Source organism: Schistocerca serialis, chromosome 2 (assembly GCF_023864345.2).
Source record: "Schistocerca serialis cubense isolate TAMUIC-IGC-003099 chromosome 2, iqSchSeri2.2, whole genome shotgun sequence".
NCBI classification, from domain to species: Eukaryota; Metazoa; Arthropoda; class Insecta; order Orthoptera; family Acrididae; genus Schistocerca; species Schistocerca serialis.
The window spans coordinates 405,099,221-405,115,403 of NC_064639.1; the positions used below are offsets into that span (position 1 = coordinate 405,099,221).

General features: G+C 37.2%; 1 protein-coding gene across 2 annotated transcripts in view; it reads left to right on the forward strand.

Moving 5' to 3' along the window:
* Positions 1-16,183, forward strand: part of LOC126457241 (serine/threonine-protein kinase mTOR) — a 263,986-nt gene that overhangs the window by 41,045 nt on the left and 206,758 nt on the right. For both annotated transcript variants that reach the window (XM_050093384.1, XM_050093385.1), the window contains exons 6-7: positions 1,061-1,259; positions 11,166-11,419. In XM_050093384.1, coding sequence (XP_049949341.1) covers positions 1,061-1,259; positions 11,166-11,419 — 453 coding nt within the window. The remainder of the gene's footprint in view (positions 1-1,060; positions 1,260-11,165; positions 11,420-16,183) is intronic.

Below are 16,183 nucleotides of genomic sequence, written 5' to 3' on the forward strand. Positions count from 1 at the left end.
TGTTGCCATCATCAACAAGTTTTTGTAGCAGATTTCTTCTACAATATTTTCTTCATGGCAGCAATGACACTCTGATCCATTGACTGAATTAAAGCTGTCACATTAGGGGGTAAATATTTTACAGATATTATCTTGTCATCCGATTTCAGAACAAGTTCGTTCAGATGCAATGGTACATCATTTAGTAATGGTGCAGCTCTTGCAGATAGACCCTTTGACATTAAATGTTCTTGCAACTGTGGCACAAAGCAATTGTGGAACCATGTTTGAAATATTGTGCAGTCCATCCAGGCCCCTTTCTTGTGAAAATAATGGACAGGTAAATTGTACATATCTTTTCCTTTGAAACAGCATGATTTTTTAGCTTTACCTATTGTATCAAACTTAACTTTATGTGATCCTGTACCATTAGCACAACAGAACACAGTTATTGTTCCCTTACTTGATTTATAGCCAGGTGCACTATGCTCTCTCTCAAAAGCTAAAGCTTCCAAAACAGCTCAGTTTCATCCATGTGGTATATTTTCTCCAGCTTTAAATTTTCTCATGCAATCTCCCAGGTGCCATGATGCCGTTTGAATCTTGTTACTCACTCTGAAGTTGCATTTAAATCTACTTCAATCCCAAAGATTTTGCAGAGAAACCTTGAGGTGTACGAGCAGCAAATTGTTTACTACACTTGTATTGTAAGGCGATATCATTGTTCACTGATGATCACTCCCAGGTAAAAGAAAAATTTTTAGCATCTTAAAGGAGAAATAATAGGCCGTGGATAATCCGCTCATGGATAACTGAGATTTTACTGTACTAAATATAAATATTTTACCTCCTGAATGGAAGTACAGGCCATCAGTTCTCTCATAATTTTATAATTATATGGAGTGATTTTTTCCTTTTGATACAGAATTACTATGTCTTCCGCAGACAAATTTAACTTTTAGCAGTAATCTAATGGCGAGAATATTTGCCGGTACCACCTGTTTGGCAACTACTGCCAGTATGATTATTTGTACTGATTAACAGTCTTACAGTTATCAGTCTTTTGTTTCTTGTTTTTCAGGTATAAACAGTGCTATGATGAGGCAATTACTGGATTTGAAGATATATACACAAGAGAAAAGGGAGTGAACCGGGATGATAGAATTCATGGCTCCTTACTTGTCCTTAATGAACTTTTGCGGTGTAGCAATGCTGAATGGGAACGAAATTATGAAGGACTGATGGAAAAAATTGTCTGCCAACCCAATCCTCAAAATAATGTAAGTGATTATTTGTTTGTTTTAAACCAAAATATATGTATACTTTTGTTTCAGACCATTTGCTTCCCATTTCAGACCATTTGCTTCCCAACTGAAACGTTTTTTGTAACAATTGCACTTCTACAAAATAATGCATGCTACAGCATGTTTCATAAATAACTCCATTTTATTCATTGTTTATTTTGCAGTCTGTACCAACCTAAACAGAAACAATACATGGTAATTATAAGTAACGATACTCTAAAAAAAAAGAAAGACATTCATGATTCTTTGGACCATCATTTCACTTGTACTGTTGTCCTTAGTTCCATTGTTTAAATTTATGTACCATAATTGTTAATGTGATTAATTATTAAAATATTTCATGGCTTTTATTGAATAGGTCTTCTAATGTGCTAACACATTGGAGCTGACCAACATACTGCATACATTCAATTAGTTTTAGCCTTAAATTCACAATATGTAGGTAATAAATTATTCCCTTTCAGTTTATTATGAATTATTGAATTATGTATTAATTTGTAAGTTGTGACAATAGTTGTTTGATTTTTCTTACTCGCATTGTTTAGGGCTAGGAGACAGTTGAAGTTCTTTATTTGTTGCTACTGTGTAACATGTTTCTGTGTTTCATATAATGAAACCTGTATATCATGAAAAGTCCATGAAGGTAAAATTAGTGAGATTTGAGCTCACACGTATGCCAACATTGTGTGCAACAGTGATGTTGAAGGTTGTTTGTTTTAGCATCAACTGCCGTTTTCTGTTGTACATATCCTTCCCCCTTTCACATGTGTGTAAAAACATGTAAATAGGAATACTCAGGTAATGTGGCTCATAGATATCATTTGTCAAACTAACAAATGCAGGAACACTTGTAATAATAGCTCAGAACAAGATCTTCTGGATGAAAATGTTCTGAAGATGACGAATATTACATGACTTGGAGAATGAATTCTGCATTACAGGTAGGAGGAACCAAAATTATTATGAAGAACCTAATGCACAAGTTTTGATAAGTTAGATTGATTGTTCATTTCAGCAGCCTGCCCTTCATAACTTTATGCACAATCCAAATTACCAACATTTGAGAAAACTAGTGACACTTGGGTTTGTGTTAACACATTGTTAACAGTACTACACTGTTTGTTACATTTTTAGATACCATCAAGTTTTTAAAAGTATTGTCAAACATAAATTGATATTGTTTATGTATTTTGCTATCAGAACAGAATAAAGCCTTGTTGAGGAAGAAATGGAATACAGTGAACTACCTTTTTATGTTTCGAACTCAAAATATGTTAAAGATTCTACAACAGATGGATGTCAGTGATACTGATGTATAGTTATCTGGGGATTACTACTGCTACCTTCTTGGGGATGGATATGAGATGGGCTTTCTCTCAAATATTGAGAACAACTTTTGGTAAAATGTTAGAACAGAGCAAAAATAAGGCTTCCTGTGAATTATGTAATGGGATATTGTCTGAATTTTCACAGCTGAATGGAAAGTGGGAAATTGAGAAATGGTATAACGAATTGATCAGTGTGAGATCTAGTTTTGGAAAAATAAGTGTTATTTGCTTGAAAGTAATCAGCATAATTCAGAAACAAGCAATTATTGATTTGAGGAAAAATTTTTGCCTGATTTTTCATAGCCAAAGTGTGGAAAATGGATAAATGAGGCATCAAATTCAACAGATGATGTCTAGTTTGATGCAAAAATAAACAAATAAAAATAAAATAAAAAACAAAAAACCTACTACTTAATTTTTGATTTGAGGGGAAAATAAACAATGAATTTTTACCCAGTTTTCATTGTCATGCGAAGAGTAGAAAATGGAGAAATGGGAAATTGAATTCACCAGTGTGATGTTTACTTCTATTGACTTTTAGTTCCACAAAGAAAAATATTTGATTGATTGAAAGTAATCAAGTACCATAATGAATAAAAACTTAAGTAGTTGTTTGAGAGGAAATTGATGTATTACACAAACAGCTGCTGCTAGCGATGTAAATGAAGTGTCCAAAAGTTCATCTCTTCAAGGCCTGCCATTCTGCACATAAAAAGCTACATTGGTGTTATATTTAACTGTTAAAAAGTCTTCCTTTGAATCAAGTTCTAAATTCAGAACAATTTGAAACCAGGAGACACTAGGAAGGGAAATGAAGTGCCAGAAAGTTCATCTCCTCCAGCTGTAGTTATTTTGCATAAAAAGTTGCACTGGTTTAGTATTTGATTTTTAAATTAGCTTCCTTTGAAGCATGTACTATATTCAGAAGATTTCAGTACAGAAGATGCTATGGAATCTAATGAGGTGCCGACAAGAGCATGCTTACTGATCAAAATTTGAAAATAAAAAAGAGAAGAAAAGGAAAATAGAAAAAATTTGGTCAAATGTTTTGTTAAATGACACTTAAAAAAAAAAAAGGTTATAGAAACATTTGATGTGTTGTTGAATGATGCTCAGAACTGTGTACAGCAAATGAAGTGTGTCAGATGTTTTTGTAATCTAGTTTATTTTTTAATTTTAGAAACATCATTTCACAAAACATTTGACTGAAATTTTTAATAAATTTTTTGTTGATTCTCCGGTGTTAAGTGAGAAATCTAGGAATATGCTCAACCACCTACATATGCTCCCATTAGGAATGCAAATACAAGATTAAATACATTAAATCAAACACAGAGACATTTAAGCTATCATTCTTCCAATGCTCCATAAGTGAGTGGAATGAGAAGCAGCCCTAATAAGTGGTACAGTGGGAAGTGACCTCTGCCATGCACTCAGAATGAGATGTGGGTATTGTTGATGTAGAACTGATTCATGATAAGTTTAGTACATATTTTTAAGAAAGAAAGATGGAGACTCAAGTTGATATACTTCTGAAAGTTATAAGTGCATTTATAAATTTGTCTGCTACCTGTAGCTGAGTGGTTAGTGTGTGTGACTGCCATGCAGCAAGTACAAGTTTATTCCCGGCCAGGTCAGAGATTTCCTCTGCTCAAGGACTGGGTGCTGTGTCATCATCATCATCATCATCATCATCATCATCGACACACAAGTCGCCCGATGTGGTGTCAACTGAAAAGACTTCAGCTCGTTAGTCGAACTTCCCGAGATGTGGACTCCCAGCCATCAGTGCCATATGATCATTTCTTTCTTTTTTTCTTTTTTTTCATTCATAAATTCATTAAAAAAATTAATTTGCTCAGGATCCTGGGTTAACATGATTTGCAACTTCTCAGGCAACAGTGTATTAATCTTGTCACGAGCTTCCATAAAGAATCTTCCATTCTGAAGATGAGAGTCTTGTTGGACAAAATCCAAACCCAGGACCTCACCTTTGCGGGCAATCCCTTACTGACTGAGCTGTCCAAGTTTATGACTCAAAGCTTTACTTCTGCCAGTTCCCTTGTCCTGCTTTCCAGACTTCACAGAAGATTTTCTATATTCCTTGTGGGACTAACACCCCAAGAAGAAACTATTGTGTCTTTGTTGAATGTGTTTGCAACTCATTGACACTTATGTCCTCGAGAGTCTTTCATGGTGGGATGCCTGAATAAACTCTTCTTGGTTTACAAGCTACATCATTTCAAATAAAAAACTCGAGCTTTCAACAGCAATCTCCATCATTGTCTTCAGGAGTAAAAATTGGTCACTGCTGGGGCTGGCTTCGAATTCCGCTTATGTGGTCAGAATTGCAGAATCTGAAACCAATTAAAGAGGGCCAAAGTGACACGTGCGGGAAAGGTGAGCTGTGCTGCTCGCAGCAGCTCCAGTTCACTGCAGAAACAATGATGTCATGTGGCATGAGGGGCCAGTGCTAGGTTTGAAACTGTCGCTCCCACCTCCATATAAGTGTCAATCACCCATCTTCACTTTCGCTCAATATCCAGACCTCTCCCACATGCCCTCATAAACTTGTACCCCTGGTCTCTGTTAAAATCGTTGCTGTTCAGTCTAACCTCTGCCAGTTCCTGTACGATGGTCTCTCAATATGACGACGCATGAGCCCAGACTCTCATCTTTTCAAATTGTCTTCTGTAACTATTTTCCAGACAATACTGCCCAGTTAAAGACTACATAGCTCTTCGAGATACAGAGTGTATGATGTACCCTGTAATGGCGGGAGCATCGGCCATAGCTCGGCATTGCCTGGAAAAGATCATAAATTCAGATTAAAAACATGAGAGTCTTGGCTGATGCATCGTCATATTGGGATTCTGTTGTAAAGGAGATGGTTGAGATTAGGTTAAAGGAAAACAATTTTAGTGGGAACCAGGGGTACATACTTAATATGGGTATAGGGCAGGCTTTGGACTTCACCTGACATCATTGGTCCCAAGGCAGACCAGAGCAGCTGCAAGCTCCGCAAACATGCCCATACAAGTGGAATATCATGCTAGCGCAGTCTCTAGAATTAACTCCTAAGGTTGATGGTATGGATAGCAGTGGAAAGCTGGAATGTTTTATTTGACATGATTTAGCTTGTAAACCAAGAAGAGTTTGTTCTGATTGACACAAATATTTTTGGTTGTAGCCAGTGAGTACCATGCCTTTTCTAACTTAAGGACAGGAGTTTACTTTTTGGAAAGCATTTTAAGCTTTCAGACCAAATCCTCCTTGAAAGCCCCCCCCCCCTCCCCCCCCCCCCCCCCCTCTCTCTCTCTCTCTCTCTCTCTCTCTCTCTCTCTCTCTCTCTCTCTCTCTTTCTCTTTCTATCTCTCTCTATCAACACCGAAGTCAGCTACATTATGTTGAGTGACTTTGTCTGCAACTATGTTACATATAATTGGCTCTAGGCCATTTCTCTCAGGCCAGTATTTTCTTCACACTTGTTCCCATATAGAATCCTGTGCAGTGGTTGCAGTGAGGTTGATGGACAATGTGGCTGCTTTTACAGGTAGCCCTTCCTCTGATAATGTAGGAAATAGTGACAAAACCAAGATATGGGGCAGTGGGTGGATGCGTAAGTTGGATGTTGGAGGGCAGAAGTGTGCCGCTTTGTGGTGGTTGCAAATGATGGTGGAGATGTACATATTACTCATTTCAAGCTATGATACAAAGTGATCAAAGCTCTAGCATAGAATGTGATTCACTTGTTACTATCTTTCAGTCCATGGTGATTCTGAGTGATGGAAGAGAGTGCTGTTTTGTGTATGGTCAGCAGCTATATGAGAAGTACTGAGTGTATTTGGATATAAGGCTTATGATATCTGATACAGAGGAAGTAGAGAGAGAATTTTCAGCTTGTGAAGCATGTGGCGAGACCTCCAGCACACTTGAAGAAGCACCACTTGTCAATGCAAATGAAGCATCCATGAGTGGCCATGTTGTATATGAAGGATATTTCAGTATGTCATAAGTGGCAGCTGTGGAAGTTGAAATATTGCTGGCAATAATGAGAAAAAAATTTGGAGGTTGACATCAAGGCAGATGTCATGCTGAGCCATGGATGATCAAACTGAATGGGGAAAGAGGTGTTGAGAATTTGGAGAAGTGAGGATAGTGTGATATCTCTCTCCATTTAGGTCTTCTCAATAAAACTGAACCATTTGAGGAGTTAAGGTTACTGCTAGAAAAAATTCAACAAAACCTATCAGTAGACTGGTGTAAGATACTCCCATCATAGTGCTCATAGCACAGTTTCAGCAGATATATAAAGATTCATCATTTATGCCTGTCTTGAATTCAGCAGACATTTTATGGAGGTGTAAACATGGTATGCTATAGTGAAACATTAGTAAATTAGAAATTTGAAACCTACTCATAATCTCATACTATATTGTATATTTCTTATGCAATTGCTCATCAGTATGTTCACAACTTGTTACTTTCAGAAGGTTTTGTTCTGTGATATTTATAAGATTGTTCACTTACAACTTGGTATTACCATAATCCAGCTGCATGATTTTAAAAGATTCTGTCAACAAATTAATATAAATATCTGTACTAATTGAAGTGTGTTAAAATAGGTGAATAATTTTATTAGGAACAAAGTAATAAGCTGACACAGAAATTGATTTAATCTCCTTCAAAGCACTGCCATTGACTATCAATGTGCCTATCCCAATGTTGAATCCATGACTGGAAGAATACACGAGAGGCTTCTTTTGGAAGACCATTCAGCTGTTGTTGTGGCCCTCTCAACATCAGGAATGATGTCAAAATGTTTTCCTTTAAGCACAGTTTTAATTTTTGTGAAGAGCCAGAAATCGTATAGTGCTAAATCTGGTGAGTAAGGTGGGTGTAAACGGATAGGAAGACTTTTTCTGGCCAGATGCTCGTGAATCAAAAGTGAGTTGTGGCATGACATGTTGGTGTGATGAAGAAGGAAGCCATTGGCCCATTTTCCTTGTCTATATCTTCATACATTGTTTCACAAATGTTGCGGTATGCCCTTGTAAAATCTGGCATTTATGGTTGTTCCCCTTGGAACTAACTCTGGGCACACTATGCCCTAAGTATCGAAAGAAACAATGAGTATGACTTTGATATTCATGTTTGACTGACATGCCTTTATAGGGTGAGAAGATTCACTGGTTTGAGTTCCCATTGAGAAGTTGAATTACTGTCTCAGTTTCAAATGCATAGACCCAACTCCACTTACAATTTTGGACATGAAGTCCAGACCTAAATGAAGATGATCCTTCAACTCTGTGCAAACTGACACACAATTTTCCTTTTGTTTATCACTCAAAAGTCTGGGAACATATTTGGTTAGTGTACAGGTGCCACTGTTATTTCCTCCCTTTTAAGGGTCATTTTTGAATGATGCATTGGAAGAATGGCTGTTGGTAAGCCCCCATGTCAGCTCAAATTTATCTGATTTTACCATCATGGTCATTTCTGTGCGGTGGAATCCCCCCTTATATGTTGGAGGAAGTAAAATGTTGCATGCCTCTTCTCAGAACATGGACTCTCAAAATTTTACAAATAAATTTCTCCTTGATTCATTATGGGTTTCTTATAACATCTGCTTCTGAAGTTAGATGAGCCTTGAAACCATAACACAGCGTGCTGCTCTTTCATTAATCTTCTCCACCCTACCTGGAGGTGCTATCAGATTAATAACTAATTTCATAAATCATTCAAATCATTCAATTCATAAATCATTGTTGTGGATACATGCACCTAGATTCTTAACAGTTGTGACAATTTCAGTGTTGACTCATGAATTATGTCCTCGAATAATGATGGGTCTTTCTGCCTGTTTATATGGAATGCATTAAATTTGTGTATATTAAGGAGTAATTCGCAGTCCCTACAGCATGTATGAATCAGCTGCTCATCTTCCTGCATTTTGCGACAGTGTTACTGAAATGTAACTTTATTACATATGTTATCATCCAGCCTCGTGGGACTTTCAGTGTTATTCACCAGGTAGTTTATGTATATATCACAAGTGGTGATTAACCTCCAATAGGTTACACTGAAGGCCACTTTAATGTTTCATAGTTTTATATGTTAAAGAGTTGGTGTCCTGCAGTCTAATCACAAAACCAATGTTGAGTAACCTCAGATTTTGTTCATTGTGTGAAAGTGGCCAAACATCTTTTGGGAATGAGGAAACATGTTATCAATCTGGGTGCTGCTGTCAACTGCCTCCTGGTTGTCATGGGTCAACAGAACAAACTTCTTAATTCACTGAATTGTGGGTGTGTATCTATAAGTACTCTCTTCCAGTGATATTTTGAAGAGTATCCATTTTCTTAAAAAAGCCGTTTTAAGTGTCAATAATACTTTTTGCCCTTTGTACCCAAATTCTGAGGGTACCTATTATGCGTGGAAAATATAAATCCATGTGGAACAGCTTGTGATATATTGCATCCCCCAAGGTGCCACTAGATTTATTACAAACAAAAATTCCCAAGAATGAATGATACAGCAGCTCTTCAAGCTCAATAATTCAGCTGTGGCAGTTTGTTGGTTTAAGCTACATGCATGTCAACAGCTTAGCTGCTATTAAGAAAATTCTTTATTTTTTTACTAATTTTTGTGTTCATTGAACTTCATTAAGTGACAATGTAACATAAAGCTTAAACATAAAACTGCATAGCTTTGCATTGACACTGGCTGTTCTGTAGATATGATAGGGTTTAAATTCTGGTGTTGACTTCATTCTTTGAGACCAAATTGTAATAAAATCAGTAGAAATTCATCTGGTGGTGGATTAATTTAATCATAGGATCTGAACCTTTGATTATCACTCAAACATGTAGCTACAGTGCCACTTCCATCAACACATCAGTAACCCATTATGTTTTGAACATCTGACCCTCGTTTTTGTTCCCCATCAGTTACAATTTAAACTACACTGTCACTCAGCAAATAAGTATCTCTGAGATGTGAATATCTATGAGTGTATTCACTGTAGTCCAGCCATCAGGTTTAAATGAGCAGATGTGCGTATTGTTACATCAGCTGGTTGTCTCATTTGGAACATGGTTAGGAAGTAAGCTGTGTACAGAATCCTTGTTGATTGACAACATGAGGTATTTGACTACAAAACAATCATAATTTGTGAACATAAACTATGATCTATAATTTTACTGTAGACTGACATTATCAGTACAGAGCTATTGTTATGAATGTGGTGGTGGTGGTGGTGGTGGTGGGTATAATAATAATAATAATAATAATAATAATAATAATAATAATTATTATTATTATTATTATTGTAATAACAAAAGCTGGCATAATTATGTAACTATTCTTAGCATTTATGCATAATAAATTTTTTTCTTCTCTGTTAAGTCTCAATATTTACAACAAGCAACAAAAGGATGGAAAATATATAAAATAGAATTCTAGTACATTTATGAAATGGACTTGCAATGGTACTTTATATAACAGCGCACAGTGGAAACTTGTTTCCAGCAAATTAGTGGTTTTATTTATTAATTTTTTCAACAAAGTAAAGGAGTCATTTTGATATGCACTGAATATAAACTTTTATCCTCTGTGCTGTTGTTTGAGATTGGAGCAAAGTCACCAAGGACAAGTGGCAAGTACATCATTGAAACCTCCTGGCAGATTAAAACTGTGTGCCAGGCTGAGACTTGAACTTGAGACCTTTGCCTTTTGCAGGCAAGCACTCTACTGACTGAGTTACCCAAACGCGATTAACAACCTGTCCTCACAGCTTTACTTCTGCCAGTACCTCATCTCCTACCTTCCAAACGTTCAAGCCTTGACTCGGCACACAGTTTTAATCTGCCAGGAAGTTTCATATCAGTGCATAACTCCACTGCAGAGTGAAAATTTCATTCTGAAAACATCCCCCAGGCTGCAGTTAAACCATGTCTCCACAGTATCCTTTCTTGCAGGAGAACTAGTCTTGCAAGTTTCACAGGAGAGCTTCTTTGTGAAACTTGGAAGGTAGGATACACGAGGTACTTGTGGAAGTAAAGCTGTGAGGATGGGTCGTGAGTTGTGCTTGTGTAGCTCAGTCGGTAGAGCACTTGCCTGTGAAAGACAAAGGTCTCAAGTTTGAGTCTTGTGTGTGTGTGTGTGTGTGTGTGTGTGTGTGTGTAAAACAAATTGATAGTATGACGTGAAAAGAAATAAAAGAGACAGTAGTTTTTACAGCATGCAGAATAAGTGTAAGACACTGGTGTTGCAGGTGTGATTTAACTGTAGACTTTGAGTTCACCTCATAAGTTTAGCAGAATTTTCTTTTGATGCTTTGTTAGTTGATCATATCTAGGCAACATGATGAAATGCATCTTCAGTCGTGATTTATCTCAACAATGTGCAGTATACTTTTGAAGTTACATTTCGGCTGACATTGATTTCTTTCAGGTTATAGATATAAACTGTGTTGTCTCCATCAATATGAAGCAAATATGTAGTGTGTACGAGTCACTCTTAGTATACGAACTGTATTTTATCTGTTATTCAGGAGACAATGACCATGTTGCTGTGGTTAAGGTCACCAAAAATGCAGCATAGTCCTCTTGTGGTGTCTTTACCAAGTAACAACCATACAAGCCTGTATGAAAGTGCAGCATGTCGGCAGCTGATGACAGAAAACTTTGATACAATTTGTAATGCAGTTTTGTCACAACGCATAATTCGAAATCCACATATCCAGCACACACTTCTTGCAGTCCTGCCCCGCCTGTCTGCTTTCAACAGGAAGAAGTTTGTCCAAGCGTAAGTAGCATCTGTTAAAAGCCATGCAGACAGCTGTCTTACCTTGTAGGAAGGCCTACTTTTTATTTCAGTTTTCAATATTCCAACCAAATCAGTGAATTAAAATTTGAGTTGAGATGTGCAATGTTGTATGCTTTAATGATTTTGTTATTTTCTTCTGATACTCGACTCTCTTAAGTTGTTATGTTGATAGTGCCTAATATTAAGATGAATAAATGAAATTATATACATTTGTTTGTTAGTGTATATAAGCACCTTCATATTACTTATATAGACATGGTGATTACAAGGAAGTTGCATTTTCAAAATGCTGTAAAAATGAACTTCTCATCAGAATGATGTCAAACTTGAACATAATGTTATTGAAGAAGGGGGAAACATTATGAAAATAGATAATAATATACCAAATATTTCAACTGCTGTGAACAGCAGAATATGCAAAATAGGATACACAGCTGTTCCTCAGTTTGTGTCTGAAAAGCTCGACATGACTGTCTCAATGGAGGAATGTGTGCTACTGGTAAAGCTCTTTTACAAGAACTGGGAATGTGTGCCAGTAGCTTTGTAAAAGTTCCAGACACTGAAGGGTATGAAAAAAGGTGTTGGTTTGACGTTTGTCACTGGTCTGTAGAAAATAATTACAAACTGCAAAAAGACATTTTTAAATTTATTTTTCTATTTAAATGTGTAGCGCAGGGTAGAAAACAATTAACCTGGTGTCAGTTGAAGTGTGGCCACAGTATTACAAGAGGAGTCGAACAGTGGTGTGCAAACATGCAGTGCACAGGGATTGCCCAAACTTTGGAAAAACGTGTGAGCACATTACATAAAATCCTACCAAACGTCCTGCATTGCTGTCCACACAAAATTACCCATGTTCAGGAGTAGCTTCATGCTGCCCTGCTAGTAATAATTCCTTGCTCATGTGTAAGTGGGCAATGAATGCCCATGGAACATTTTGTGGGGAAATGAATCCATTTCTGTCTCCAAGGACATGCCAGTACACCAAATTGAGGAATATGGCAATGGAAAAATCTGCCTGCACATCAACCAGTACCACTTCATTCTGCAAAGGTAACTGGGTGGTGCAGCTTGATGGCATCGTTTATTGTAGGGCCATAATTTTCTGAGGACATGGGTCCTGAGATTGTGTTACATGTCCTGTCACGGGCAAACACTATGAAAGTCTTTTGCAGCCCAATGACATTACAACCCTTCAACAGCCTGGATGCATGTGTACGCTCATTTTTATGCAAGGTGGCTCTCAGAACCTCATCTTAATCTGTTGTTAATTGTCCTGATGCCAAAAATCGCACAATAAGCAACAATGACACCAGTTTTTAACTGTCCTCAGACCACTCACAGTGGAGTCATCTGAAAGATGCTGTGTTCATTGCCCTGTTTCCGAATTTAGCTGAATTGAAGGCAAGCTTTGCACAAAGTGTTCTTTCTGTATGTGATCCCTGAGATGCTCCAATCTGTCATAGAACATGCTGTTTCTTGATTTGAGCTTGGAGCAGAATTTCAACTTGTGGCAGAAAATGATGGACAGCATACTGAATACATCTTGTGCCAGACTCATGACAGTTAAAAACCAATTCAACTGTTGGCTTCTATGTGGTTTCTTGGACAATTAAAAACCGATTTAATTATTGCTTTTTATGCAGTTTTAGCCCTAAGGACAGTCGAAAACTGATGTCATTGTTGCTTTTTGTGTGACTTTTGGTGTCAGGACAATTAAAAACATATTATTCCCATCTGATGCGGTAGTACTTTGCCATAGTGATGGGCTTACCTACCAGTGCCACTACTGTTGAATGCTAGACTTTCGCGGTCTTGCACATTTGTACAGTATGGTTGGTTTAAAGTGCAACTCCCATCATAGTTGTCATACTGTGATTAATCTGTCATTTGTAGCTGAACCTTTTTACATTATGATGCTTACAGCGCCATCTGCCATGAAAATTTTCATTAAATCTCCCCTTCTTCAATAATATTCCATTCAAACTTGACATTGTTCTGAACAGCAGTTCTTTTTTTGCAGTGTTTTGAAACTGAACTTTGTTATAATCACTCTGTATTTATAGTATGTTATATTAAACTGAGTGTTTGATTTTTGTGTGAATCTCTGTGTTTAGAAATAGATTGGAAGTTGGGACAATATAAAATGTTAAAACAGGCAGGTAAAAAGGGTCTGTAAATAGCAAAAATATGCAACAAAGTGTAATACAGAAAAATCTTATGCTGTGCTTGTTTATTTACTAGAGTGCATGTTAAGATAATCACAAAAACTGCGTATCCATGTTAATATCAAGTTATATTGTGTTTTTAAATTAAATTTAAAGTTTTGAATCAAATTGTAATTGTACTTAAAAACAAAAAAAGAAGAACGTGTTTCTTGAAAGAATATGCATTACAGTGCTGTAGTGGCTAATCAGATGTACATGACAACCAAATGCTTTTTTATATTTTCTGGAGTCATGTTGATTCTCATGTCAGGTAATACATTTTTCATCAGGGAGGGGGGGGGGGGGGGGGGGGGAATGAGCTCTCAACATCTACAGAGGTAATTGGAGCAAACTTAAAACAGTAACTATTGCAAGGCACATTTTTACTGCAACAGGACTGTCACATTGTGGAATATTTGATATGTTTCTGACAATAGAAATTCCAGGTTGGAATATCAACACTGTTGGAAAAGATAGACTGCTACTTAATATAAAGATGGCGCATTAAGTTGCAGACAGGCACAATTAAAAGGCACTTACACATAAGCTTTCAGCCACAGCCTTTGCAAGAAAAATAAACACACACTGTACATTCACTTAAACAAGCACACCTCACATACTCGTGACTGCTAGCTCTGGTAGCTCTGACCTGAATGCCTCTGGTCCGAGTTGCCAGAGTTGGTGGTTATGTGTGCATTAGGTGTGCTCACTTATGTAAATGAATAGTGTGTCTCTGTCTTTCTGTGGCCAAAAGCTTGTGTGTGAGTGTCTTTTAATTACACCTTCCTGCAACTTAACATGTCATCTTTGCAGTAAGGAGCAATCTATCTTTTCCACTTTGCTGATGTGGTTCTAACTTTGTCAAGATCAGGATTTTTTGGAAACACTGTTTTACACTTTTCCATAACTAAAGAAACTCATTTCCCTGGCAAATCCTTGAATCTTTGCTCTGCATCAGTCAACATTTTCACTGACTGCATCGAAGGCTGCCCTATTTCTTGAAGCTGGATAATCAGTTGTGGCAGGAAACCAGATTCTGCTGCAGTGAAAGTTAAACAATTTCTCACTTTTGAAGATTTGAGAAATTTCTTTGCTGCTGCAGTTGAAGATGCTTCATCCCCTGGAGCAATGACCACCTTAGTTCATCATCATCATAATCATCATCATCATCATCATCTTCTTCTTCTTCTTCTTGTTGCTGTTCTTCTTCTTATGGCATTAGAACCCTGCATGAGTCTTGGCCTCTTCAATGAGTTTTCTTCATTCTGCCATCTCCAGTGCACTTCTGCACGGTCCTCTATCTCTGAGAGAGTATATATATTGTCCCATGTTGTCTGTCTACAGCTTTCATGACTTTTCTCTCTGTTTTCTTTGATCTCAGAAGATTTGGTCAAAGCCATGGATGAAAAGATTCATGAATACCAGCGATCACAATTTCAACTTTAGCATTGGAATTTCCAGATGTGAGGTGAACAACTTTGCACAAAATTGTCTCTGCAAAGTTGCAGTTTTGAAAATGGTGCGCATGTTGGTTTCCCAGGCGGCATACTGGGAAACTCAAAACGGAAACAATGACTTGTTCTTGTGGTTTTTTGGACCAATATCATAAGAAGGTTATCATCACTGGGGATAAAAGGTGGTGTTTCTCACTTGACCCCTGAATCTAAAAACATCAGTCTGGAATGGTATCACATGACATCACCAGTCAAAGTCAAGACCAGATAGACAAACTCATCACACAAGTTTATGTCAACCGTGTTTTGGGATAGATATGGAGTCTCGTTAGTTGTCTTTATGCACCAATGGACTACAATAAATACAACCACTTAGTGCATTACCCTGACTAAACTTCAATGTACAATGTAGAATAAACAATGTGGTCTTCTGATGTCTGGAGTTTTGTCACTGTTTGACAATGCGAGATTCCATTCTACTGTTCACATCCAAAGTCTGATCAGATCTTTTGGATGGGAACGAACTATCCATGCACCGTACAGTCCAAAGCGATTTTTGGTAGTTCTGCTACCTAAAGGAGTTCCTCAGTGGCAAGCGCTTCACAACAGATTATGAGTTGAAAGAAGCAATTAAAGACTGGTTATCCTCAAAGGTAACAGGCATCCATGGCTTAGAGATACAAAAGGTTATGACATATGTTTTAACAAATGTAGAAACTATGTATTAAGATAGAAGAACATGCAAGAAATTAAATAAAAACAGATTTTTTGAAAAACCAGTGATAGTTTATGTTATATAAGAAATCAGACCTTACTTTCTGAATAACCCTCGTAATTTGTCCCGGTGCTCTTTTGAAAGATGCTGGAATTATGTTGCACTCTTGGCATAGAAATGTTACTGTGTGTTCGTACATGTAAGTTCTAAGTGTTACGGCATGATCCTTAGCAGCTTCAGTACTTCCATTTATGTAACAAACAAACTGATGAAAAGGCAGCTGTGTTCATATTAAAGAAAGGTTATAAACTGCCCTCCAGTCTTCTTATAGTCAGTTTCTATGTTTCACCAGTTCTTTACACCCTCC